This window comes from Bubalus kerabau, chromosome 14 (genome assembly GCF_029407905.1).
Source record: "Bubalus kerabau isolate K-KA32 ecotype Philippines breed swamp buffalo chromosome 14, PCC_UOA_SB_1v2, whole genome shotgun sequence".
NCBI classification, from domain to species: domain Eukaryota; kingdom Metazoa; phylum Chordata; class Mammalia; order Artiodactyla; family Bovidae; genus Bubalus; species Bubalus kerabau.
The window spans coordinates 6,473,356-6,500,383 of NC_073637.1; the positions used below are offsets into that span (position 1 = coordinate 6,473,356).

The 27,028-nt window shown below is 52.7% G+C and overlaps 1 protein-coding gene across 1 annotated transcript in view; it reads left to right on the plus strand.

Moving 5' to 3' along the window:
• The window catches only part of COL22A1 (collagen type XXII alpha 1 chain), a 223,280-nt gene extending 212,212 nt beyond the window's left edge, over positions 1–11,068 (plus strand). Inside the window, exons 57-64 of the mRNA XM_055545712.1 lie at positions 538–609; positions 765–800; positions 1,813–1,857; positions 3,714–3,893; positions 5,478–5,544; positions 8,031–8,213; positions 10,411–10,488; positions 10,749–11,068. Of these exons, the coding sequence (XP_055401687.1) occupies positions 538–609; positions 765–800; positions 1,813–1,857; positions 3,714–3,893; positions 5,478–5,544; positions 8,031–8,213; positions 10,411–10,488; positions 10,749–10,939 (852 nt within the window). The 3' untranslated portion in view covers positions 10,940–11,068. The remainder of the gene's footprint in view (positions 1–537; positions 610–764; positions 801–1,812; positions 1,858–3,713; positions 3,894–5,477; positions 5,545–8,030; positions 8,214–10,410; positions 10,489–10,748) is intronic.
• Positions 11,069–27,028: the final 15,960 nt, after the last annotated feature.

The following is a 27,028-nucleotide window of genomic DNA, read 5'->3' on the forward strand; positions in this document are numbered from 1 at the left end:
TCTGGGGAGGTCACTTAGAGGGGCCCCATACATGTCAAGCGTGGTGGCTTAGTAACTGAGTTTTGTCTGGCTCTTAGGACCCCATGGACTGTAGCCCACCAGGCTCCTCTCTCCATGGGATTTTTTCCCAGGCAAAAATACTGAAGGGGGTTGCCATTTCCTTCTCCAGAGGATCTTCCTGACCCAGGGATCGAACCTGCACCTCCTGCTTGGCAGTCAGATTCTTTACTGACTGAACCACCAGGGAAGCCCATACCCATCAAGGTGTTTTGTTAAATGTTTGTCCCTTTGTGTTTCTGTTGCTTTGAATGGGAAGGCCGTTGACTATTCACAGGAAATTCTCCTGTCCCCCACCCATGGGTGGGATTCTCAGCACAGCTTCTCTCCCTAACCCAGCCCTTTCATTCCAGGAAAAGGGTTGTCTTTTCTTTTGTTCACATGCCAGGCCTGCAGAGTACAGAGGGGCTACGAGATTTCTGAACTTTCTTGAGTTGGCCCTTGACCTTGAAGAGTGACTGCCCCGTTTTCCCTCCGCAGGGCCAGAAGGGAACCAAAGGAGAAAACGGCAGCCCAGGGCTCCCGGGCTTCCTGGGTCCCCGGGGGCCTCAGGTGAGCATGGACCCTGTCAGGGTCTCCTTGGCGGGACCCTTGATTATTGTTGCTCGAGACGACTCGAGCGAAAGTGTCTGTTTTAAAGGCACTCGTGTTACGTGCAACATGCTGATGCAGCTGTGCAGCTAACAGATACTTGTTTTGTGTTGTAGGGGGAGCCAGGAGAGAAAGGAGTCCCAGGCAAGGAGGCGAGTACTGCAGCCCTGTTCTCCTGGGGCCTGTTCCTGTGGGAGACACGGGGCCGCGTCATCAGCGGGTGGCGCGTGCCGTCGGCTGGGGGTCTGCCGCGTGGTGTCTGCAGGTGGCCCTCGGCGTAGCAGGGTGCCCGCACTTGCTTCTGCATTCTGCCGTCACTGTCCTGAGATCCTAGTGCCTTCTTTTTATTTTATTTTTTAATATTTGTTTATCTGGCTGACCTAGTCTTAGTTATAGCATGTGGGATCTTTGCTTCATAGCTGCAGCATGTGGCATCCAGTTCCCTGACCAGGGATCAAACCCAAGACCCCAGCATTGGGAGCTCAGCTTCTTAGCCACTAGACCACCAGGGAGGTCCCCCTGGTGCTTACTCAACAAAGGTCCGTGTTTTCACTCTGCATGGGAGCCGGTCCCGGGGTCCCATCTTGATACATCTCTCACTTATCGCTCTGCACCCAGCCCATCAGCAAGTCCTGTTTATTAACAGGACGTGTCCGTTCGGACTCCCAAGTACCTCTCAGCTCTGTCCAGCTCTCTCCTTCTCTCCCGCTAAGAGACCTTACTGAGACCATCGTCATCTCTCACCTGGGCATTTGCAGGGACCTCCTAACTGACTTCTTATGTCCAGTCTTGCCCCCCATGGTCCTTCCCCACCCAGCAGCATGATGTCAGTTTCCAGCTCAAGCCTCAGCTCTGTCCTCCCCTGGCTCCGTCAGCAGAGATGCTCTGGCCCTGGTCAGGATGAGCAGGGGCAGGGGTGGGAAGGGGTGAGGGAGGCAGGTAAAGGCTTTAGGAAAAGACCACTCAGCACATGTGAAGCACTGGGGAGAAAATGTGGCATGTTTCAGGAACTGCCAGGCGAAGGTGATGGGTACATAAGAGAGGGGGTATGACCAGGCAAGAGCGGGACTCTTGGAGGACCCCCTGTCCTCCGCAGGCAGCAAGGACTAAGAAGGACAGAGATGCCCCTGGTGAAGTGACTGCTCTCCTTTGCTTTCATTGCAGGGGGCACCTGGAAAGCCAGGAGAGCCAGGACTCAGAGGAGAAAGGGTGAGTGGGACACGTGGTCACATGCAGGCGACCTTCCTGGGGGCAAGGGGCCTGTGTCCAGGGCTTTAGGAAGCTGCCCACCCAGGGGAGCAGCTTGTGGGGGCTTCCCTATTCTCTTCCCCCCGCAAAAGTCATGAGCCCACAGCAGGAGGTTTTTCCTGTTGTTGGGGTTTTGTTGTGGTTTTCATGGTTGTTATTTTAAGGAGTAAAATTATTGCAATTACACATTCAGAGGCAAGCATGCCCAGACTTTGACAAATCTCCCCGTCTCCTCCCTGTGCGCGAAAGCCTGTGCATGACATGCTTGGAGCCCGAAGTGCCAATTTGCCAAGAACCAGCTTTGTCCCTGGAGGTGACAAGGGAACAGATTTTCCCATAATGAATCGTCTTGGCGCTGTGCTCAGAAAGCTTTTCTTTACATTGCATTCCTCGAAAAAAAACAAAACAAAAAAACAACAGGGTAAAAAATCAATTCTGTTTTGGAAGAAACACTGGTGGGGGGAGGGGGCGTTCTCTCACCCATAACAACCGCTGTTCCCTCCAGAGAAATTAAACAGTCCTCCATGTGGCTGGCCATCGCAGGGTCCCGCTGCTGCCCGACACGGAAGGCACTGCCATCCCATGCCCGCCCTGGGTTTTTTTCCGTGGTCCCACAGAGTTTATCTCTGCTTTCCTTGCAAGTTGGACGGGTGTGGACTGGTTTCCCCTGCAGACCAGAGAGAAATGGAAGCTGAGAGGTCAGGGATTCTCACCCCACCTGGATCTCTCGCCCTCCTCCTTCCCAGCGACTGAGATGCTCGTGGTTGTTGGCCCCTGAGGATGGACCTAGGGGCTGGGGCTGTGGCCGTGCAGACAGTGAGGGTCCCGCCAGCCAGGAGCTGGCTGGAGCTGCCACATGCTGGAGTTTTGGTTGGGAGCCGGGGAATTCAGACCATGAACCTTCTCTAATACTTAATCGATAGAAGCTTCTCTAATACCCAGTCAATAAAGGAAGTTGCCTCCCCCCATTAAGTGGTTTCGTGGAAGGTTGCCAGACAGCGGTCAGGCTCCTCACGCCTTCCGCTCTGGAACATTTGAAATATGGGACAGGTCCTCTCACCGCAGAGGGATGTAGAGATGTGGAATAAATAGGAAACGCTGTACCACAGGCTTTGGCACTGAAATGCATGAAAGGGACCCTCCCAGACCCCCACACTGGAGACCACCCACAGATGACAACGCCGCCATAGAACCCATCACGTGGGAGAAATTTAGGAGACCCTCCTCAAATCTGGCTGCATTCATTTTTTAACTCACTGTTCTTACTGTTTCTGTTGAAAAGTGATACAGTTAAACAATATAAATTGAAAAAAAAAACAAGTGAATGCAGTGGAGACTAGGTGCCCATCCAGCACGCTTTTCTTGGGTCTGTCTCTGTACACTTGCTTGTATCTTTCTGGAACCCATGCGCTCAGAACCAGGTGGGCGTGCACGTGTAAATATGCATATACCTCTTATGTAAACCCCCCGAAACCTATCAGACTTTTTCCACCACTCTTTATGCTTTTCCATATAAGCATGTATATGGCAGATGGTTTCATCACTGCGCTGGCCTTCTCTGCTGGGAGGAGATGAGACTGGGATCTGAAAGTCCGCACCTCATCCCCGGCAGACCTGCGTGACGTGGGGGACAGCTTTGTCCGTCTGAGCCCCGAGTCCTGTCTGCACCAGCGCAGCGTCACAGGCCTTGCAGGACTGAGGTCTCCTCTCCCACACTGAGGACCCGGGGCCGGGGGTCCCTCCTGCAGCCTGGGGCACTTCCGGCCTGGGGGTGCCTTCTAGCCTTTGCTCACTGACGCTCTTCTTGCCTCCTCTAGGGAGATCCTGGCATCAAAGGTGACAAAGGCCCTCCCGGTGGTAAGGGCCAGCCTGGTGACCCTGGGATCCCAGGCCACAAGGGTCACACAGGCCTCATGGGCCCCCAGGGGCCACCTGGGGAGAACGGGCTGGCCGGTCCCCCGGGGCCTCCGGGCCAGCCAGGATTTCCAGGGCTAAGGGTAAGCGTGTGGGCGATGCCTCAAACTTGGGGCTCCTTGGGGTCTCACGGGAAGCCAGAGAGGTGTGTGGGCTCTAGAGGGGCCAGGTTGCAGGTACTGGTGACCTGTGTGAGCCAGGGCTGACCCCTGCTTGTCCTCTCGGAGCCTGTCCTCCCATCCCTCCCAAAAGGGACGAGGATGCCTCTCTCCCGACAGGCTGGCTGGGATGGTTAAGTGAAATGACACACATGGCTTACGAAGGGCTTGGGGATAGAGTCCCTCTGTCCCCGTGGTCCAGGCTTCACTCCCGGGCGGTGATGCTGTTTGCCCAGGATCCTGTGCAGCAGGCAGTTGAGAAGATACAGAGGCTCCCAGTGACCCGAGCTTCCCCGTCCATCCGACGCCCGGCTCTAGTCTCCCTCCTGTCTGCTGTCTGGGGTGCTTGGTCTTCCCTCTGGGTCTAGCTTTTCCCAAGTGCAAAAGGAAAGGCTTGTTGAGAGCAGTTTTTTTTTTCCCTCTGAACACAGTGTTTCTTGTGGCTGAGCTCTTAACTTGACACAGTCTTGCAACACAGGGACACGCTGGCTGTGGTGCGTGGGGGAGGGCTTGGTGGGCCGGTGCCTGGGGGCTGGTCGCCAGGTGCATGGGACCTCCCCACCCCCGCTCTGCCTGCGTGGTCCTCGGGGGCCCCTCCTGTGGCCCAGAGCACAGGCCCGGGTCCCGTGCCCCGCCTGCTCTGAGGCTCTGGCCCTGTCCCCGCGGGGCTCTGTGGTTAGCCTGGATTTCACCCCCTGGAGAGGCCGGGCAGCCAGGTCCTGTCCCTCAGCCAGGTGTGGGTGCAGGCGGACTCAGTGGGCTTCCAGAGCGCTCCCACCCACCGAGTCTTTGCCGCGTGTCCTGCTGCTCTGGGTAGTAATGGGAATTCTGGGAGTAAGATAAAAAGGTCATTGGCCAGAAAGGAAAAAAGGGAAATAAGACTGTAGCCCGATGCCGGAGCTGCAGCAATGAGCACAGTAAGCACCCCAACCCTTGCGAGTGGACACCTCCCTGAAGGGCTCTGACGACCAGGGAGGAGCCCGACATGGCGTGAGGTCTTCTCTCACGGATCACCCTAAGAGCTGCATGTAGCACTGGGGGCCTGGAGGCAGGGCTCTGCTCCGCTGACTGCTCATCGTTTGTGTGAGCAGACACCCTGTGGGGCCAGCGGGGCAGGCCAGACACCAGAGCCACCACGTGGCCAGTGGGAGGAAAGCAAGCCCGAGACAGTGCGGGGGCAGCCTGTGAGCTGGCCCTGCAGGTGGGGGGACTTCAGCCTGGAGAGACTCAGAGCCAGGCCTCCCGGGTCCAGGGCTGGGGAGGGGGTTTGTGCAGGAAGGAGAGGGAGCAGGGGCTTCAGGGAGAAAGGCGTCCAGGTCACCATGCAAGACGCAGTGATGCTGCCTGTGTGGCAGGGGGCGGGGAGACGGTTCTAGGTGTTAAAGGGATTGGGCTAGGGAGCTGTGGTCTGCGTAGCTGTGGCCGTCTTCGTTTCCTGAGCGCTCTGGGTCTCGGGAGGCAGGTGGTCCTAGGAAGGTGAGTAATTCCACCTTCCCTCCCTCCTCCCAGGGCGAGTCTCCATCCATGGACATCCTGCGGCGGCTCATCCAAGAGGAACTGGAGAAACAGCTGGAAAGTGAGTCGCTGGCTTTTTCACAGCATCGGGTCCTAGATGCTCTGGAAGCCTGGGCGGTAGTCCGTTCACTTCTCCTTCAGGACCTCTGCAGCCTGGCTTGGTAAAGGCAGCCTCAGGGCGGCTCCTGCAGAAGTCAGCACAGAGGCGCACCTTTCAGGCTCCCGCCAGCCTCTTCTGACACAGATCCTGCTCCAAGGCGCTCTTTGGGGACGCTTGAGCTATGGCTGCTTGATTACCTCCAGGAAGGGGAGCTCACCACCTACAGAACCAGCCTTGCCTTGAGCACTTATCTGTGAATTCAGTTGTTTATCTAATCAACAAGGAGCTCTGGCAGGCCTGCAATGGGCCTTGTAGAACTCACAGCCCAGAACAGGAGACAGAGACATAGACAAGATGACTTTGGTATAGTAAGAAGATGCCTGTGATTTAATGTGACACAGAGGACACAGAGGAGGACAGGGGAAAGAAACTAAGATTTCAAAGAGGGTGGGGAGCAGGTGAGGGAAGGCTTCCTGGAGGAGGGGCCATGGGAGCTAACACCAAGGACCAGACTCCAGACCTTAGACACAGCATGTGCAGAGACCCTAATGGGACCTGGGAACACACTGTGCTTTCAAGGAACTAGAATCCTTGTAATTCTCCTGTATAGGATTCACTGTGAAATCCCAGTCTTGCATGGGCCCCATACAGAGCAGGTGCTCAGGAAGGGAGGGGTGGGGAGGTAATAGTCATAGCACCAGTGTGTAGGGCCAGCTCCACGTCAGGTGGAGTTCTCAGAACCCACACATGTTTACTGACGTAAGGAAGCCTCTGTGAGCTCTTGAGCCATGGATGAGGGTTAAATCAGAGATGCTAAGTAACCTGCCCGAGGCTGCAGATCTGGTGAGTGTCTAACCAGGCAGCCAGGCTGAAGAGTCCAGGCTCTTAAGCCACCGCATCCTCTCCCATCTCATCTCCGCCTGCCCTCTGTGTTGGAAACTGTTAGGAGAAGAAAGTCGCAGACCACTCTGGGTTAGGGAAGATCGGAAGCCCACCACCATTACCAGGCACGGGTGGGCAAAGGGGAAGGGCACATTAATTCACGTGGTCAGGTCTCAGACAGTGAAATATTCCTCCTGGCACATTCGGGACTCTGCACTGGGTCTGTGGATGCAGCACAGAACATGGTGACTCTCTCACTGCCCTCGTGGGGTATCCAGGCGAGTGAGTGTGGTCCGTCTTCCCTGTCCAGGAGAACCAGAGACCGTTCCCTGGAGAGGACAGCACAGGGCTGGGCTGGTGGTAAGGAGGGTGAAGAAAGGAAGGATCCCAGAGGCTGGAATGGTGACTCCCCCTGGGCGGGGCAGTGCTGAGGTCTCCCGTGTGTGAGCATCCCCATCTACAGCCTTTCTTCTGGATGTTAGATTTATCGGGCACACGAGGAGTTTCCAGCCCCTGGGCAGAGACGAGTCCTGTTTTGAATGAGTTCAGACGGAGCATCTGCTGAGCTGAGTCCTTTCTTCTAAACAATCTTGGGAGGAGGAAGCGTCAGAAGCATCTGCTCCACGTTCAAGATGAGAGCGTCCGGGCTGTGAGCCGAACAGCTGTGTGCCCTGGTCTCCGGCGCACGCCGCTCCCGCTTCCTCATGTGGGAGGGTGGGGAAGGGGCTACTCGAGAGCCCCGCCGCCAGGCTGTCAGAGACCCGATTCTGCTTCGGTTTTACCACCGAGACCCAGGAGTGCGTCAGTACTGCCTCTCTGGGCTGGTCACTCCCCATTGCCAGGTGAAGGGCGTGGCCTGATCGTCTGGAAAACACAGGAAAAGCCCCCGGTGGCCCTGGGGTGGGCTGTGTATTCCCCGTGCAGTAGGAAGGCGTGGAGGCCAGCGGCTGGACCTCTGGGTTTGGAATCAGCCTGTGATCTTCAATGTTTCACACACCTAAGGATCATTAATGACATCGTGTCCAGCCCTTCATTTATAGATGAGGAATTCCATACTTATGAGAAGTCCCTAAGTTGCTCTGTGTAAACCACTGAAGTCTCACCCTCCCACACTGGCCTCAGTTTCCCCAGCCTGAGAGTTGCAACAGTTTCTGCTGCTGCTGTCATTGCCGCCTCGAGGGGAGCAGCGACGTCCATGCACCACTTGGATCTCGCGCTGGGGGCTGTCATGATGCCTCGTCTCATTGGTTCCATCTTCCCACCAGCCCAGTGGGGTCGGACTTATTTCATTGCCCCCGTTTTGCAGAAGAGGCAGCAAAGGCTAAGAGGCCAGGTGGTTTGCCCAGGGCCATGCCGCCGGCAGCGGTGGCACTGGGACCCCAGCCCAGCTGCCTGGCTCCGGGGCAGCATCCACACGGACACGTGCCCCGCAGCGCGCTCTTGGTGTGTCTCTCACTGCTGTTTCCCAGCTCTTACTGCCTCGAGCTTTGCAGCGCGCTGCTGGCCTGTCTTCAGTCCTTTATCCCTCCTTCATGAAACATCTCTCTGTTTTTCTTACTCCACAGCCAAACTCGCCTACCTCCTGGCCCAGATGCCCTCTGCGCACACGAAGGCCTCTCAAGGCAGACCCGGACCCCCAGGGCCTCCTGGAAAAGATGGGCTTCCAGGTCGGGCAGGCCCCGTCGGGGAGCCAGGAAGGCCAGGGCAGGGGGGTCTGGAGGGACCCTCTGGCCCCATAGGTCCCAAAGGTGAGTGAGGAGCTGGGACGAGGTGCTTTGTAGAGAAGGAACCAGTGTGCACAGCACACGCTCCGTTGAATATGCAGGAGTCCGCCCGTTCCCCGCCCCCGCAGCCTGCTAACACCCTGCGTGTTGACATCATGCCGTTTCTTCATCTGCCTAAGAGGTTTTCAAACTTGACATTTTTGCAAAATGATACTTCTGCCTGGAGGAGCGAGTCTGTTTCCTCCTCCCATCCTGGTCGGTCTCCGTCTCCACTGCTTACGGTCTGGGGAGTACACAGGATGTCTTCTCTTTCCCTGTTCAAGAGGTCACTGAGAAATAAGACATTTAATCTCCAGGCAAACGGGCATCAGTTGCCAGCTATACATGGGCTGGAGGAAGCAAATGGCACCCCACTCCAGTATTCTTGCCTGGGAAATCTCGTGGACAGAGGAGCCTGGTGGGCTACAGTCCACGGGGTCGCAAAGAGTCGGACACGACTGAGTGACTTCACTCACTTCACTTGTACATGGGCTTCTCTGGTGACTCAGGAAAGAATCCGCCTGCAATGGAGGAGACCAGGGTTCGGTCCCTGGGTTGGGAAGATCCCCTGGAGAAGGGAATGGCAACCCACTCCAGTATTCTGGCCTGGAGAATTCCATGGACGGAGGAGCCTGGCGGGCAACAGTCTATGGGGTTGCAAAGACTCGGACATGACTGAGCGAGTAACGCTTTTCCATGGGAATAAAGTGGTTTGAGCTAAAGCTGGACGTGGCTGCCAGCTCTCCAGCTCTCAGGGAAATACCTGACCTGGGCGTGGCTGTGCTGGACACAGCGAGCCTCTCCTGCAAGGCACAGTGCCTGCCGCCGTCAACAGCGCCCCGTGCACAGAGGAAGGCATTGTCTTTGCAGGCGGACAGATGTGGGAGGGCGGGGAAGGACCTGGGCCCAGATTCAGCAGCCTGGCCGATCACCCCTTCTGTCCGGCGAGGAATAAGCACGGGGGAGGGGAGAGGCGGTGCTGCCGTCTCAGCTGCCGCGTCTCCCTCCTTCAGTCTCCCATTCCTTAATTCTTTTTTGGGGGGGTGCCCCCTGGGATCTTAGTTTCCCAACCAGGGATTATTGAACCCACACCCTGGGCAGTGAAAGGGCAGAGTCCTAACCGCTGGACTGCTGGGAAATCCCCCCTTAATTCTTCGTTCACTGAGAAGCATCGCCTTGTAATGTTTCTCCTTCTGAACTTTTTTAACGTTTGCATCCAAGTCTGTCTTCTGTTGGTTCATGAAACAAAATTTACTAAATAAATGCCAATAAGAAAGCATAAAGCATAGAAAAGTCAGACTGTGGCAGAAGACTGACCGAATGTAGTAACCAGCACAATAAATAAGAATGGCCTAAAATCTCCATGAACTGGCAGAATTTCAATTTGGATTATAAAAGAAAATGTTATACACTACATACAGGAGATATTCTGGAGACAACATCTCAAAGAAAAGGAATGATGGAAAAAAAAAAGCTGAGAGGCAGTTTAATCAAGTTTGTATAGTATTAACCCCAACTCCTCCCTGGTTTCAGATATCCTCCCGGGGGAATGAACCCTCTTTCTTCTGAACATGTTAGAGTTTTAAATTCCTGTGATTATCAAGACTTATACCTGATTCTGCTTCATATTAGAATGTTCTTTGTGTCCTGTGTCATCTGTCTTAGAATTCACGCTTCTCAAGAGTAGGGTTGTGTCTTACGTATACTCAGGTTTGTTTATCACCCAGCTCCTCCTAGACAAAGGCTCAGAAGGAATGCTTTGAGAACACGGGGACGTGTAGGCATGTGTCAGTGGATGTGTGTGGACATATGTGTTTGTATAGGAGAGAGTGTGAACGTTTGGGTGTCTGTGTTTGATGTGTTTATGACGTATGCATATTCGTATAATATATGTGTGAGTGTACATATGTGTGTGTGTCATTGGTAATCACACTTGAGTGAATGTTTACGTGTACATATAATTGAGCAAATGTTTTTGAGGAGGTGTCTGTTTTGGTGTTCATATGGGCATATTTCTGAGTGCAAGTGTGTGCTTGAGTGTGAGTGTGCATGAATGAGTGTGTGAACAGGAGCGAGGCATCTGACACAGTGCTGGTCTTGCCCCCCAGCCCTGTGGTGGGGCTCCCTCCCTCCGCCACCATCGTGAGTCTCCAGCATCAGAAGCGCGTGTTTTTCTCACCAGGTGAGCGAGGAGCCAAAGGTGACCCAGGTGCACCTGGAGTTGGCCTCCGAGGCGAGATGGGACCCCCCGGGATCCCAGGTAGGAGTGGCTGGGCTGCAGTCTGGGGTAGGGGAGGGGCCAGGCCCCAGGGTGTCGGATGCAAAGAGCAGCCATCTGGCTGCACAGTGTCCACGGGGACCATTCTCATCTCTCCAGGCAGGGCGCCCAGACCGTGGGGTGTTTGCTCTGAGCCTGTGGCATCCTCAGCTCACTTCTGAATGAAAATAGTGGCATCAGGGCTTGTGTGTGCTCCGGAAGGAACTTGAACCACCGTCTCTTTCTTTTGCTTCTTGGTCCAGGTCAGCCCGGGGAACCTGGCTATGCTAAAGATGGGCTTCCCGGGAGTCCCGGGCCTCAAGGAGAGACAGGACCGGCTGGACACCCCGGCCCCCCAGGTCCCCCCGGCCCCCCGGGCCAGTGCGACCCCTCGCAGTGTGCCTACTTTGCCAGCCTTGCTGCTGCTCGACCTGGTAACGTGAAGGGTCCCTAGAAGATGCCAGGATGCCAGGAGATGCTGGTGGATTTCTGAAACTTGAACGCACAGCCCGATGGGAAGCCAGAGGTCTTGAGACATTTCAGCCATGTGGTTTTTGTTTTCCTTTCTTTCTTTTATCATGTGTGTGTGTGTGTGTGTTTTTGTCTTGTTTTTCTTAAGAGACCTCAACATTATTAAAACCAACAGATGCTGCCGGTCGGTCAGATTATAATATTATTATTGATAATTATTATTATTGTTATTTCATATGGCAATGCTTTTCGAGTTTTTCCCCTCTGCTCTGAAGTTGGGGAAACCGGATTCGTGAGGCAGAGAACATTGCTCGCTCTCCTGACGGCCCCCGATTGAAGTGTAGCTGCCAATTCTAAGGAAACTCGCGGTGCTATGAAACCCTGACCGGACACTTGCCAAACTTACCTCTTTCCTCAAAAGGAAACTTTAAGAAAATGAGGACAATGGGCTTCTATTCTTGGTTGTGCCCAGAGGTCGCCCAGGGAGAGATTAGCTGACAGCCGCTGCTTCCCAGGAGAAGTAAGTGAAGCAGAAAGAGAAGGAAGGTGCAGACACGAAGCGCAGCCTCTGCTCTGGATGGCGGGTGCACGCAGCAGCGGGCAGGTCCGTCCTCTGGGAGTGGCTCGGCGCCTCCAGGTCCCAAGCCTGCAGAAGGGAGACACTGCACACGGCTGGAGGCTGCTTCCTGGAATCTCGCAGCGTCTGCACCAAAAATGTGGGAGCTGACACAGAAAAAGATGCCCCTGTGTGTTCACTTGGCTTCTGAGCATGGATAGGCTCCTCCGTGCCCCCTGTGTTGGTTTCACTCACTTTCATTTTGAAATAAGAGGGTCCAGAGACCACTCCCGTGTGTCTGATGCCGGCAGTTGGCTGGGGTGCTGGCCAGAGCTGGGAAGCATGTGTCTCCAGCTTCTGGCGTTGAGTGTATATTTGTGAATGACTCGCCCAGCTCAACAGGTGCTCAATAAATCCGAGTTTCCTTTTCTTTTGCTTTCCGTGATAGTTCCTTCCTTATCACCAGCATCCACCCCCATGTGGATCCCTTGAGGCCAGGGAAGCATCATTTTTCCCCCGGGGAGCACGGACCAAGCCGCCGTTCAGGCCATGTGTCAGTGTGCGCGTGTGTGAGCAAGAGTGTGTCACTCGGGCCTTCCCTGGATTCTGAGCCAGGGAAACTCCTATGGGGTGTGGACCCTGCAGCCTCAGGGGGGCGGGCCTCCCCACGTGCTCACAGCAGATGAGGGTGGGTGTGAAGGGTCCAGGCCTACAGCTCTGTCTGGGGGCAGCTTGGAGGCCAATTCCAGCCCCCTGGCCCGAGGACCACCATCGTGATGGGCGCCATCATCCGTCATTACCTGTTACCACCCTGGGGCCGGTTCAGTGAGAGTGCAGACCATGGTAGGAGTCACCCCACGACCCCACCCTGACCTAACACTTGCACCCGGCCTCACACCCACACCCCGGCCCCACACCTGCAACCCTGACCTCACACCCAGATGCCTGGCCTCACACCTGCATCCGGCCTCACACCCGCACCCCCGGCCTCACACCTGCACCCCTGGCCTCACACCTGCACCCAGCCTCACACCCAGATGCCCGGCCTCAACACCTGCACCCCCAGCCTCACACCCGAACCCTGGCCTCACACCCGTGGGGCAGCTCTGAGAGCCCTTTGGCTTCGGAGTCGCCTAACGCGTGGATGAAGCCCCAGCGTGTGAGTGAGGGAAGAGGAAGTCACTTCTGTTCTAAACTGAGATGGATAGAAACCCGGGGTGCTTGGAGGGTGGGACAGAAAGTTCCAGATTGTAGACACACCAGCAGAGTCAGGAGAACTTCCAACAGACCTTTGTTCCAATACCTGCTGTGCACAGGCAATGGGGCAACTCCTGCTCCCACGAGCTATCACCTGGCAATAGAGCAGACACCACGGCGCGTGGCCCGAGGGGCCGGGACAAACCACAGTGGGCTCCCAGGTCGTAGTTTTCGTCTCCAAGATGGGGCCTGCCTGGGGCCACGAGCGGTGGTGTGGGCACTGGTCCCAGATCTTGTGCATGCGTGCGTGCTCAGCTGCTCAGTCGTGTCCGACTCTTTTTGACCCCATGGCCTGTAGCCCTCCAGGCTCTTCCGTCCATGGAATTCTCCAGGCAAGAATACTAGAGTGAGTTGCCATTTCTTCCTCCAGGGGATCTTCCCAACCCAGGGATAGAACCCGCGTCTCCTGCATTGCAGGCGGATTCTTTACCTACTGAGCCACCTGGGAAGTCAGATCTCAAGACCTGCAAAGATGAGATGCTTCCTCCTCAGAGTCTGAGGATGCTCCAGTGTGTTTGGAAGAAATAGAGAGTGTGAATAAGTGGTCCAGATAATTATGCTCCAGCCTGCTGGCTCTTTTCCAACCAACCCTCAAATTTCTGCCTGCTGATGGCTGTAGCCCAAGGACCCATCTCCATGAGCTTCTGTTCTTTCCTTGGAATGCCCTGAGGGAGGTGCAGGAGAGTTGGTTCTGATCCCCAGAAGGAACAGTTATCTAAATATGTAGCCTCATTTAGATATTTGATAAATGATGACAGACCAGGGGCTTCCCAGAGACCCCCTGAACCTGTGCTTCTCCTGTGTGGAACCAGCAATAAAAGCTCACCTCTCTTCCAGCCAGAGGTGGGCAGCAAGCAGGAGTGGACTCAGCCACACTGGTCTCAGCTTGGAAACATTCTGTCCTCTGCTCAGGGCACAGCAGTGATTGTTACTGGAGGCATGTTGGAAGCTTCCTGATCAGCAGCCTTCCCCTTCTGGGAGCCAGGATTTGTGAGAACATCCATGGATTGAGTTCAGCCCAGCTTCAGGGCAGATCTGCCCCTCGTCAGCTGTTAAACAGTGACCCTCACTTCTGGTCCCTCGTGAGCTGTCCAGGTGGGAAGGTCCCCTCTGCACTGCAGCTGTACTAACCTGGGGATGTCAGCGGCAGCATTGAGTAGCCCACGTTCCCATTTCCTCCTTTGTGAAATGAAATTAACAGGACTTTGCAGGATTTCGGGGGGTGGGGGAGGGTACTTCCCTGGTGGCTCAGAAGGTAGATAATCCGCCTGCAATGCAGGAAACCTGGGTTCGATTCCTGGGTCAGGAAGATCCCCTGGAGATGGGAATGGCTGCCCACTCCAGTATTCTTACCTGGAGAATTCCATGAACAGAGGAGCCTGGCGAGCTACAGTCCATGGGGTCACAGAGGGTCCGACACGACTGAGCGGCTAATGCGTCCAACTTCTTCACAAGATGTCTATGAGGCTCATTTTTTTCTTGCAGCTTTATTAAGATATGCTTGACATGTAAAATGGTATAATTGTTAAGGTGTGCAACAGAATGATTTGATATGTGTATGTTTTGAAATGATGACCACAAGAAGGTGCTGCTGCTAAGTCACTTCAGTCATGTCTGACTCTGTGCGACCCCATAGACGGCAGCTCACCAGGCTACCCTGTCCCTGGGATTTTCCAGGCAAGAACACTGGAGTGGGTTGCCATTGCCTTCTCCAATGTATGAAAGTGAAAAGGGAAAGTGAAGTCACTTAATCATGTCCGACTCTTCGCGACCCGATGGACTGCAGCCTACCAGGCTCCTCTGTCCAAGGGATTTTCCAGGCAAGAGTACTGGAGTAGGGTGCCATTGCCTTCTCCGACAAGAAGGTGATTTAACACCTAAAAGCAGGGCACATGAATCCGTCCCTTACAACATCTTATTTTGTCTTCCATCAAGAGCAGTTGAGGGATTTCTCTGGTGGTCCAGCGGCTACAGTGGTCGGCTACAGTTCATGGGGTCGCAAAGAGTCAGACACGACTGAACAACTTCACTTTCTTTCACTTTCCAGTGGCTAACACTCTGCTCTCCCAAAGCAGGGGCCCTGGGTTAGATGCCTGGTCAGGGAACTAGATCCAATATGCCACAACTTAAAAAAAGAGCAAGTTTCCACGTGCTGCAACTAAACTCCTGTATGCTGCAAAAAGACCCAGCACAGCCAAATAAATAAGTATATAGAAATAAATGCTTTTAACAAGCAGAGTGATTGAGTCCACTTTGCTCATCTGTTTACAGTAATCCAAGTAGAGAAACTTTTCAAACCAAATATTTGCTTGATATTTGGTTTGGTTTTCAAAGTATATTCCCCTAGGTTTAGATCCAACCAGTCCATCCTAAAGGAAATCAGTCCTGAATATTCATTGGAAGGACTGATGCTGAAGCTGAAACCCCAATACTTTGGCCACCTGATGTGAAGAACTGACTCACTGGAAAAGACCCTGATGCTGAAAAAGATTGAAGGTAGGAGGAGAAGGGGATGACAGAAGATGAGATGGTTGGATGGCATCACCAACTTGATGGACATGAGTTTGAGGAAGCTCCAGGAGTTGGTGATGGACAGGGAGGCCTGGCGTGCTGCATTCCATGGGGTTGCAAAGAGTTAGACACAACTGAGTGACTGAACTGACTATTTGTCCTGTAACACATCTCGAGGGGCTGGGCTTGGCTCTGTCTCCCCATGGTAATTCAGAAACGGTGGCAGAACTGTGAACTCACCTATCCCAAATCACACACACAGCTCGTGTGTCCAGCTCGCTGCGGGACCACATGGAGGCATCCACGGGAGCTGGAAACTGCAGCCTTGACCCAGGCCACCTTGTCTTCTCACCCCGGTGTTTTCTCATGAACTGCTTTCTCCTGGCTCTGTGCAGAGGCGAACTCCAGACGTACGTTTAAAAGAACACTCCCGTGGGGGAAAGGAGATGCCACTTGTTCAGTTACTAGGAGGAGGCAGGCGGCCTTTCTGGCTCTTTGGCATATGGTTGGGGAGATGCTATTTCAGGGCAATCATTTTGTAGCTCTCCTCTCCTTTGCAGCTGGGAACATCTAGCTTCAGGTTTCTTTTGTGGTGCTATTTTATGAAGCCAGGGTTCCAAGGGTGTGCCTATATATAGGAAGTTATTAAAACCATTGGCAAACTTCACATCTGGCTAGGAGGTTCACCCGGAGGGGGAGAGAGTGTGGAGTAAGGGATGTTTCTCTCGTCAAGACAATGGAGACCTGGAAAGGTGCATAAGACGAAGCAGTGACAGACGCAGACTGCTGACTGCTAGGCCGGTTTCCCGTTTCAACAGCTCCTGTCCTCACCTCTTACAACCCTGATGTTTGGAGAGGGAGTGAGCTGAGGAGGCCAGCCCTGTTCTGAAAGACACCCTGGCAAGGAGGCCATGTCCTGGCGGCGTGACCTCTGACCACTTCATTAACCTAGATCCTTTGTGTGGAACAGCACTGTGGCTGTTGCCATGGAGATGCTGGAGCGGTGGGCTGACCCAGTCTCACCTTGATTCCCTTCCAGAATATTCACTGTAGTCAGGGAAGAATGGAGAACTTGGCAGGAATTAACCCAGCCAGCTGCCACTCAGGGCATGTCTGATCCTCCAATGGTCTGAGCGTGTGGGGACCCTACAGACAAAGGACACAGCAGAGACCAGGCTGGAGGACCTGTGTCCAGTCTCAAGAGGGATGCTGGCTTGTTTATGCTCAGCAGATGTGGTGCCAGGCACTTTGGATGGCAAGTCGACACAGGCCCATCTCATGGATGGAGGTCGCAGTTGGGAGAGATTTAAGGCAATTGTATATCATTGTATGTATGTAATTATTTCCATGACACTATTTCTGGGCAACACAGAGGGAGACAGATATACAAGAAGCAGAGCCTTACAATTTAATCTGATCAGCACTGTGCAAGAGAAATGTGCAAAGATTATGGAAGACTCCACGATAAATAAAACCAGTATCATCTGAGAATGATGGCACCCACTGTATGCCCACAGCCTTGCTCCCTTTGTCTGACAGCCATCATGGGGGCAGGTATCCCGAGCCTGGTTTTATAGGTGAGAACACAGGGAACTAGGGAGGTATGGAGACTTCCTCCAGGTCTCCTGGCAGCGGCAGGTCAGGCGCGTCCTAGTGTGGATGTGGGCTCCCGGGGCTCTGCCCCTTCACCAGCCGCCCATCAGATGGGGGGCGGGCCTGGGTCCCTGCAGACTTCTCTTCATCGTCACTCAGTCTCCCAGCAAACTGGCAGTTCTTTTCCATGAGTAACTGCCCTGGGGAACCTTGGATACTACTTTTCATCCTGTTTCAGGAGACAAGCATGGTCTGGTCTGGATGGAGGTCTGCAGAGATGAGCTGTCTCAGACGCGAGGAGTCCTGTGGGACAGACATCCCCCACCCCCAGCTTGGGCTCCTTTGGGGAACGTGAGTCTCACGGGATGGAGTCTGGACACACAGCGCCCCTGGCCGTCCCGCCTGCCAGCCCCCAGTGAGGGGTCGGGAGGCTGCTCAGGAGGAATTAAACCCGCAGTGGCGCAACAGAGGACACTGGTCTGGACCTAAACCCCGATGTAAAGAGAGCTGGCGACATTTCACCTAGTGGGAGGATGCAGGGGCCGCCCAGCGAATCCAGGGAGAGCCCAGGAAAGGCACGGGCGGGTCAAGTTAGGAGGGGACGGATGTAAGTACCTGGTCTTCAGCGCCTGGCCCTGTCCTGAAGTTCCAGGTGCTGTGGAGGAGGGGGTCACACCATGGCCCCCGGTCAGGCTGGGAAAGCTGTGCCGGCTCTGGGGGAGTCACGGCTTGGGGTTCAGGGATGGGACATCCTTATGGGAGAACAATGAGAAGAGGGTACAGGGACCAGACATGTTACCAGGCGAAAGACTGGGAAGAAAAGCTCACAAGACTGTGTTAGAAAAGAACGTCTCTGTCAGAGGTGGGCAGGAACAGAGGGTGGGGGCACGCATGGAGGGAGAGGAGAGACGAGACAGTTACAGATACCCTTGTAAATGGCTGGTATGGGTTTGACACCTGTCTCCGCTCTCTCTTTCTCATTTTTTTCTACGATCTCCAATCTCTGACAATCCAGCCTCTCTCCCTCAACTCTAGAGTCTGGCTCTCTGCTTTTTCACCCATCCTGGGGTCTCTGCCCTTCTCAGTCTCCTTCCCGCTGTGTTCTACATGGGCAGCCTTGGATTTTTGAGATTGCCAGCTGGGCACTCCCTTGCCTTTTCTCTCCCACCTCCTCCTTGCTTTCTCTCTTCGCCTTCCTCTTCCTCCCTCCCCTTCCCATCACCCACGACCCTCTCCCCTCTCCCCTGCTCTCACTCTGAGCCTCCTCCTGGGCTGACCTTCTTGGAAGCTTCCAGCTTCATGGCCCTGTTTTCATTCCTGGATGCTCCACGCCCAAGAGGAGCAGCCTCAGTTCTCTGGGCGGTGGCGGCTGCCCAGGGGGTTTATTTATCCACCCAACCCAGGGCAGGGGGTCTCCCCTGCAGAGAAGCATGGAGTCGTCCAAGCCCCCATGCCTGGCCCACCCTGCAGCCTCTTATTCATTGCAGGAGGATGTGGGATTCCCTTCCAGCCCAGAGCTGCACAGTTGGCTTTGCCCCCTTAAGTCAGGGCTAATTCTGTTGCAGAGTTAGGTGAGGGTTTCTTTGGCCTCTAGTAAAAAAGCAGAGCTCTTGGCTTTGTTTGTTTGAGTGGATGCTTGTCACGGGCTTTTCCCCATTTAGAATCCATCTGTTAGCGCCTCTGCTCTGGAAGGCTCACAAAGCTGGTCATTAACAGACACATTCTCTGTGTCTGAAATCTTAGTGGACCTGATGATTTCCTTCTACATAAGCCTTTTGGGACTGATGTGGGGAGAAGGGGCTTCCTCCCCATATCAAGTTGGTCCAGAGTCCTCCTCTCTGAGGCCACCCCCTCCCCCAGCGAGGAGGCCTGTCCTTCTGAACTCTGACGTGCAGCCACTCCCAGGCTCCCCATCTGGAAATTTCTGAGTCCACTCCCAGATTCAGGAGATGCAGGGGTTCACCTGCACCCCCCACTCCTCCCCTTAGGCAGTCCAGCATCTGATCTCCTCTGGTTGGTGAGGCAGGGCTTGAGGCCTGGCCTCAGCTGCCTCTCTAGCCCCAGCTCTGAGGATTACAGCCTTCAGTCCATCCCAGTGGCTGCCCCACCAAGACCTTTGAGTCCAAGTGTCCTGCTCTTTTGGGCACGGGGTGGCCCCTCAGCCAGGACACCCGGCGGTCTCCACTCCATTCTCTGCCCCACCTTGAGGTCCCCCCAGCCTGTCCTCAGGGTCCACTCAGGCTTCAGTGAAGCCTGGAGCCTCCACTGGATCCCGTTGGGTTGGCTGCGCCCACGGGGGCTCTGGGAGAGGCCGTGGCTGCCGACCCCGTGGCGAGGCGGGCGCTCTGGGCACTGATGTCCGGGGCTCCGGTCCCTGGCCCCGCTCTCCACTGCGCAGCTGCCACAAGTCTCAGAAGCATCCTCCACACTAGGGACACCGGTGTGCTGCCCCTTCCGCCGGGGCCACGTGACACACTGTGCGGGAAGGAAGCTGGAGGCTGGCGGGGTCGGGGCTCAGCACACACCTGCCCGGCTCCTCCCGGCCGGCCGCCTCCCTGGTTGAGAGATCCTTTTACTTTCAGCTCTTTGGATCCCTGAGGACCACGATCAGGTGGGGACCCTGAAGTCTTCTCTTCTCTCCGGACCAAACATCCTCCCTGCCCAGGCTGTGTGCCCAAGGAGGGCTTTCTTCTGTCAACTACAAACTGGCACCTACCAGGGGCGCTTGCCATCTACCTACCAGGATTAAATCATGTGATGCTGCAGCTGCTGACCTCCAACACCCCTGAAGGAGCTCAGGGTGCAGAGCAGAGATGAGGCGCTCTGTGTTCCGGAAAGTGGCAGGACAGGTCTTCAGAGAGATATTCTCAAGAACTGATTGTATGAGCCCGGCTCTTGCATCTCCTCAAATCTAGAAAAGCACTAAAACCCTTCCCTGTGATGCCCGCTCCTCGTGACTAGCGGAAACCTTCTGCAAAACATACGTGCTCGATCACACGTATTCCTCGTTCACCAAAATCACGTATATACTGTCCTTCCCCCCAACCTCTTTGGAGCAGTTTCTTGGAGTTATCTGCGGCACTGTCTCCCGGGCTGCAGTCCTCATGTCGCCCCACATAAAACTTAACTTGAAACTCTCATTTGTGCATTTTTTTAGCCGACACTTCCATGATGGGTTTTGGGAGTTATCGGCAAAGAGTGGTGCAGGAGAGGGTGAAGCTGTTTTTTTAATTCATCTACTTATTTTGGGCTCCCCTGGGTCTTCGTTGCTGTGCGTGAGCTTTCTCTAGTTGCAGAGAGTGGGGGCTACTCTGTGTTGCGATGCGTGGGCTTCTCATTGTGGTGCTTCTCTTGTTGCGGATCGCAGGTTCTAGTGCACGAGGACTTCGGTAGTTGCGACTTGTGGGCTCAGTAGCTGCAGCTCGCGGGCTCTAGAATGTGGTCTCAGTAGTTGTGGCTCAGGGGTTTAGTTGCCTTGTGACATATGGGATCTTCCTGGACCAGGATCAAACCTGGCAGGCAAATTAACCACTGGACCACCAGAGAAGACTTTGAAGCTTTTTTTGAAGCAAACTCTGAACTGTGTTCTACTTCCTGATGTTCTCCTGACGGGCCATCTGGGGAAAAGGATGCAAAGGTGATGGCAGAGGAGCAGGGCTTTCTTACCCAGTCAGCATCTTGGGTCCTTCTAGTCCAAGACCAGAGACAGAAACCACACATCTTTCAGCAGACAAGAAAGGGCAAGAGGTAGCCGCAACTGCGACTGAGCCACATCAATACGTATAATCTTTATAGTCAAGCCTCAGTACCGATGGGCTTGTTATCCCATTTTACGGATGGCAACACTGGGGCTCAGAGATGTTAGACATTGAAAAAGAAAGTACTTTACCCATTTTCATGGAGCCAGTCAGCAGAGGATTCAAATGGAGGCAAAAATGACTTTTCTCTGCAGGCAGCATGTTGCTCTTAAATTTATTTTTCATTTATTTCTCAGCATTTGACAGTGACTGAAAATCACTTAACCACTTGTGCTTGATGCTAGCACGTAAAAAGTGCACATCCATAAAATAACATTTCTTTATGGATCTGTGGATACTGCTGAACATATATTTGGGCTATGATATTTTCAGCTAACTTTGTGGGTTACAGCCAGGCATAGTGCCTTTAGGCTGCAGCTCTATCTATATATTTATGGTTTATAACTTACAGAAAGCAGTTATTAACTTCGTAAGGCACCATTTTAGACACAAGAGATATAAGAGTTAAAAACTAATTATTGTTGTCCTCAAGAAAGATTTATTCTGGTGGGGAGATATATATCTATATCTATATCTATCTATCTATCTATCTATCTATCTATATATAGATAGAGAGAGAGAGAGAGAGAAAGAGAGAGAGAGAGAGAGAGGGGAGAGAGAGAGTGACAATGTAATTCTCTAGGGAGGATATGCATGCACTCCATAAAAAGATATTGAAAAGAACCACAAATAAGATAGAATGAGTAACATGATAGAGTACCTATATTAGGAGGATTTGAGGAAAGATCTCTGCCAAGACTGCATTTGAGATGAAAAGAGGCAGCTGAGCATAGGTCTGGGAAGGAGGAGAAGGACTCCCAAGCTGAAGGAGTGTGCAAATGTCCTGTGGCAGGAAGCAGGATGTCACGTTTGCAGGATTCTGAATGAAGGGTCTGCAGAGGAGAAAAAAGAGCTGAAAGATGCGGGCACCAGCTCAGCAAGACCTTCAGGGACTGAACAGAGGGCTTGGCTTTTCCTCTAAGAATAAGGAAAGCCCAAGGGTCCTTGGAAATGTTTTGTTCACAAATTTGGGAAAGGAAGGTGGAGGGGTGGGCAGATGAGGTAGGGGTGTTGCAGTAGTCCAGGTGAGGAGGATGGGCTGGGTGCAGGGCAGCAGCTGTAGAGGTGGTGGAACCAGGGCTCTTTGGAGGCACTGCCAAAGGACATCAATGATGTGAGGTGTGTGCAAGGCAGGGGGTACCCATTTCTTGGCCCGAGTGTTGGGTGGTGAAGGAGACGTTGGCTGAAACAAAGATGTCATAAGTGTGGGAAACGATCCGGTGTGGTACCAGTGGTTCTATTTTACAAAGATTAACTTGGGATGCCCAAAGATCCTAAGAGAGGATGAACCTGGATGATGAACCTGGACTTCAGAGAGGAGATGCTGCTGAAGATGTAACTGTGAGCGTCGTTAGCACAGAGACAGTGGGGTTACGGCAATGAACACACCCTCTTCCCATGTGCATTTCCCTCCAAGAAAAAGAGGTTGAGTCCAGCTCATCGAGACTCCTGACTCCTGGAGTTTCCAGAGAAGGGGGGGACCCAAAGAAAGCCCGGGAAAGGTGCAGTAAGGTAGATGGAAGCCAGCCTGCTTCATGTTGAGCAAGCCCAGAGTACAGAGTTTTCATAAAGAAGTGGGGGTCAGCCATGGCCACTGCTGCAGAAAGCCAGGAAAGGCAAGGACAGAGAATAGGCTATTGGCTGGAGTCACGTGGAAGTGACTTGAGGGTTGTTCAGGTCAATTTCAGAGCAGCGATGGGTCTGAGTGCCCAACTCAGCCTATGAAGGTCACATCAGAAGTGAGGGCGTTGGAGACATTGATACAGAGAGCTCCTTGAGTAATTTTGTTGGGAAGACCAGAGAGGGATATGGGATGGACAAACCTCTGTATCTGTATCTATGCTTATAACTACACCTGTTCAGTAAATATCCAAATATACCTATCTAAATTATATACGTGTAGATCATATTTATCTTTATCTAAATTATATTTAAATCCAATTTATAAACTTATATGTATAAGCTTAAATGGATTGGCCAAAAGTTTCACTCGAGCTTTCTGTAAGATGGTAAGGAAAAACCTGAGCAAACTTTTTGGCCAACCCAATATTTAAATTCAGTATCTAGGAATACAAGTTCATTTCCTTCAACTTTTCCAGACTTACTCTTCCCCCCCAGGGTGTGCTTCCTGTCCATTCGCTTTGCTGTTAAAAATGAGGGTGAATGAGGACTTCCTGTCTTTGTAGGGCCTGTTACACGCCCAAGCCCTAGACCATGTCCCACTGCAAAATGAAGGAGGGGTGAGTGGACGATGCACAGACTTTAGGTTTCTTGCAAAGCGAGGCCGCAAGGAGTTCCTCACAGGTAAATGGAGGCTGATCATGGAGCATCTTGATACATTGTGTCTGACTCTTTGTGACCCGTGAACTGCAGCTCATCAGGCTCCTCTGTCCTTCACTATCACCCAGGGTTTGCTCAAATTCATATCCACTGTATCAGTGTTGCTATCTAACCATCTCATCCTCTGTCACCCCCTTCTCCTCCTGCTCTCAATCTTTCCCAGTGTCAGGGTCTTTTCCAATGACTTAGCTCTTCCCATCAGGTAGCCAAAGTACTGGAGTTTCAGTATCAGTCCGTCCAATGAAGATTCAGGGTTGATTTACTTTAGGATTGACTGGTTTGATCTTCTTGCATCCAAGGGACTCTCAAGAATCTTCTCCAGTACCACAATTCAAGAGCATCAGTTCTTCAGTGCTCAGCCTTCTTTACGGTCCAGCTCTCACACCTGTATCAGTATGAGGTTTTAATTCTGTGGGTAATAAGAAGCCAGGGAAAGTTTTTAATAAGAGTGAACAATGTATGTCAGGGCTGTATATTGTCCCCCTATTTATTTAACTTATATGCAGAGTACATCATGAGAAACGCTGGGCTGGAGGAAGCACAAGCTGGAATCAGGATTGCCAGGAGAAATATCAATAACCTCAGATATGCATATGACGACACCCTTATGGCAGAAAGTGAAGAAGAACTAAAGAGCATCTTGATGAAAGTGAAAGAGGAGAGTGAAAAAGTTGGCTTAAAGCTCAACATTCAGAAAATGAAGATCATATCATCTGGTCCCATCACTTCATGGCAAATAAATGGGGAAACAGTGGCAACAGTGGCTGATTTTATTTTGGCAGGGCTCTAAAATCACTGCAGATGGTGACTGCAGCCATGGAATTAAAAGATGCTTACTCCTTGGAAGGAAAGTTATGACCAACCTAGACAGCATATTTAAAAGCAGAGACATTACTTTGCCAACAAAGGTCTGTCTAGTCAAGACTACGGTTTTTTCAGTGGTCATGTATGGATGTGAGAGTTGGACTATAAAGAAAGCTGAGCGCCAAAGAATTGATGCTTTTGAACTGTGGTGTTGGAGAAGACTCTTGAGCGTCTCTTCGACTGCAAGGAGATCCAACCAGTCCATCCTAAAGGAGATCAGTCCTGACTGTTCATTGGAAGGACTGATGCTGAAGCTGGAATTCCAATACATTGGCCACCTGATGCGAGGAGCTGACTCTTTGGAAAAGACCCTGATGCTGGGAAAGATTGAGGGCAGGAGGAGAAGGGGGTGACAGAGGATGAGATGGTTGGATGGCATCACCGACTCAATGGACATGAGTTTGAGTGAACTCCGGAAGTTGGTGATGGACAGGGAGGCCTGGTGTGCTGTGGTCCATGGGGTCGCAAAGAGTCGGACACACGACTGAGCGACTGAACTGAACTGAACTGATTTGGCCTGGGCTTCAGAACACGAGTCATTCACTGTATGTTAAGTCCATGTGCTTGTGCTTAGTCACTCAGTCGTGTCTGACCCTTTGTGACCCCATGATCAGTAGCCCACCAGGCTTCTCTGTTTATGGGATTTTCCAGGCAATAAGCCCATGTACCACTGTGTAAATGATTGGGAGATTTTTTTTTTTTTTAGTAAGGAAATAATTGAGAAATGGGAAAGGGGAACAAAGATGGGGTGAGCAGGCCAGCCTGGAGGCAGGATGGAGGGGAGAGGACAAGAAGACAATGGGGAGGCTCCTGAGAGCAGGAGGATGGACCTGCGATGAGAGACGAGAGCTGGAGAGGCAGGGTGCACCTGAGCTGGGGGACCCGGTGAAAGAAGCTGCCCTTCCCATGGGGCTGATCATCCGATCACCAAAGACTTCCTGCTGTTCCTCTCTTGCTGGAGTGACTTTTGTCCCCAGCCTTCTCAGGCATCAAATTATCACAGTTCCCCAGTTGAGAGACTTTTGTAAGAAGATAAATAGCATAATTATCTACGTGTCAATCCGCGTGACGTGATTGCACTGAGCAAACATTCACTTGAGCTGCTGCTGCTAAAACAAGATGAAAATCTAATCAGGATGTTCACGAACTACTTGTCCTACCTTCAATTTGAGGCATGAATCACGGTTAATATCTCGTTTCTTTCCCACCCAGTGCTCATTATAACCTATGGCATTTGCTTCAGAAAGGCAGTCATCCGCTACACTGGCCCCAGTTGTAAAGGCCAAGTGATATTTCACATCCGTGTGAGTGGAGGGCTCACGTGGCTTTTTGTAGTCCTTGCTGAGAAATCGTACCTGGAGCCGTCCTTGGTCCAGCCGAGGGGACGTTCTCCAGCACAGGGTGAGCAAGGAGAGGGCAGCCAAAGGAAATTCCTGAGCACCTATCCATCTAGAGATATGGGTTCAGAAACAATCAAAGGATATCTTATCCAGGACCAGTGATGAGGAAGAGATTTGAAGCAGGAGACGAATAGAATGCCAGACCTCTACAGGGCAGCCTGTCAGAAAAGCTGAGATCTTAGTGATCAAGAGCCGTAGTGATCTATGGCTGATGTTCAGAGTTCAGAGCCTTACTGTCTAGACTCAGAAAAAATTCCAAACCCTGAGAGATGCTATAAAGGTCAGAGACTGTAATAACTCCATCCCAATGATTCCACTGGCTTCCCTTCTCATTCGGATCAGAAGCCTGATTCCTCAGCCTGAGCTGTGGAACCCTATATCACCCACACTTTCTCCCCACTCCATCCTCACTCCTGTGCCCCCCACCTCCCTGGCTACCTCCCCAACTCTGGCTAGCTCTTCTTCCACACCAATTCTGTGACGGGTCTCAGATACACAAGGCAAACTGCTGTTCCCAGGCCTTTGCATGAGCAGTCTCCTTTGTCTATAAACCTCTATTCACAGATAGCTTCATGACCATATATCACGTTCCCTGGTCCTTGCATAACTGTCAACTTCTGATTCACTTAGTTGTACAGCAGAAACTGACACAGCTTTGTAAAGCAATTATACTCCAAAAAAAAAAAAAAAGATATCACCTTGTGTCTTTCCGTGAGAATCCGGGGCTCCCCAGTGGCTTGGTGGATAAAGAATCCTCCTTCCGTGCATTAGCTGCAAGAGACACAGGTTTGATCCCTGGGTTGGCAAGATCTCCTGGAGGAGAGCATGGCAACCCACTCCAGCATTCTTGCCTGGAAAATTCTGTGGACAGAGGAGTCTGGTGGGATACAAAGTGTCGCAAAGAGTTGGAGACGACTAAAGCAACTGAACACCTTCACACACACACACACACACACACACACGTAAGAATCTTATACAAACGACCCTCTTCCCCAATTTCAGATTCCTATTTACCTGAATATTTGTTTGTCTCCATGGCAGTTAATACCATCTAACACAAGTCTGTATCCCTTCTCTAGAACATGACCTCCATGAGAGCAGCTTGCCAATCAAAAGCCAGTAAAGAGGCCAGGTTGGTGGAAAGGAAAGTTTGCCTCGTTTTGGAGGCCTGTAACTGGAGGTATGGTGAGAGAAGGACTCCTGTCCAACGGCTGACTCCCCCTCACTGATAATCAGGGGGCAGAGGGAGGGGGCTACATGCAGAAACAGCACAGTCAGCCCTGACAGTCATCTTGAAATTGGTCAGTGGTCTGATCAACATCATCTTGATTGTTTTAGGTACAGTTAGTCTTCAGTTTCAGGGACGGTTTGTTCCCATTTCTTTGAGGCCAGTTCTTGGAATTGTGGCCACGTATGTCACAGTTATTGGAGAAGGCAGTGGCACCCACTCCAGTACTCTTGCCTAGAAAATCCCATGGACGGAGGGGCCTGGTAGGCTGCAGTCCATGGGGTTGCTAGAGTCGGACACAACTGAGCGACTTCACTGTCACTTTTCACTTTCATGCATTGGAGAAGGACATGGCAAGCCACTGCAGTGCTCTTGCCTGGAGAATCCCAGGGACGGGGAGCCTGGTGGGCTGCCGTCTATGGGGTCGCACAGAGTCGGACTCGACTGAAGCGACTCAGCAGCAGCA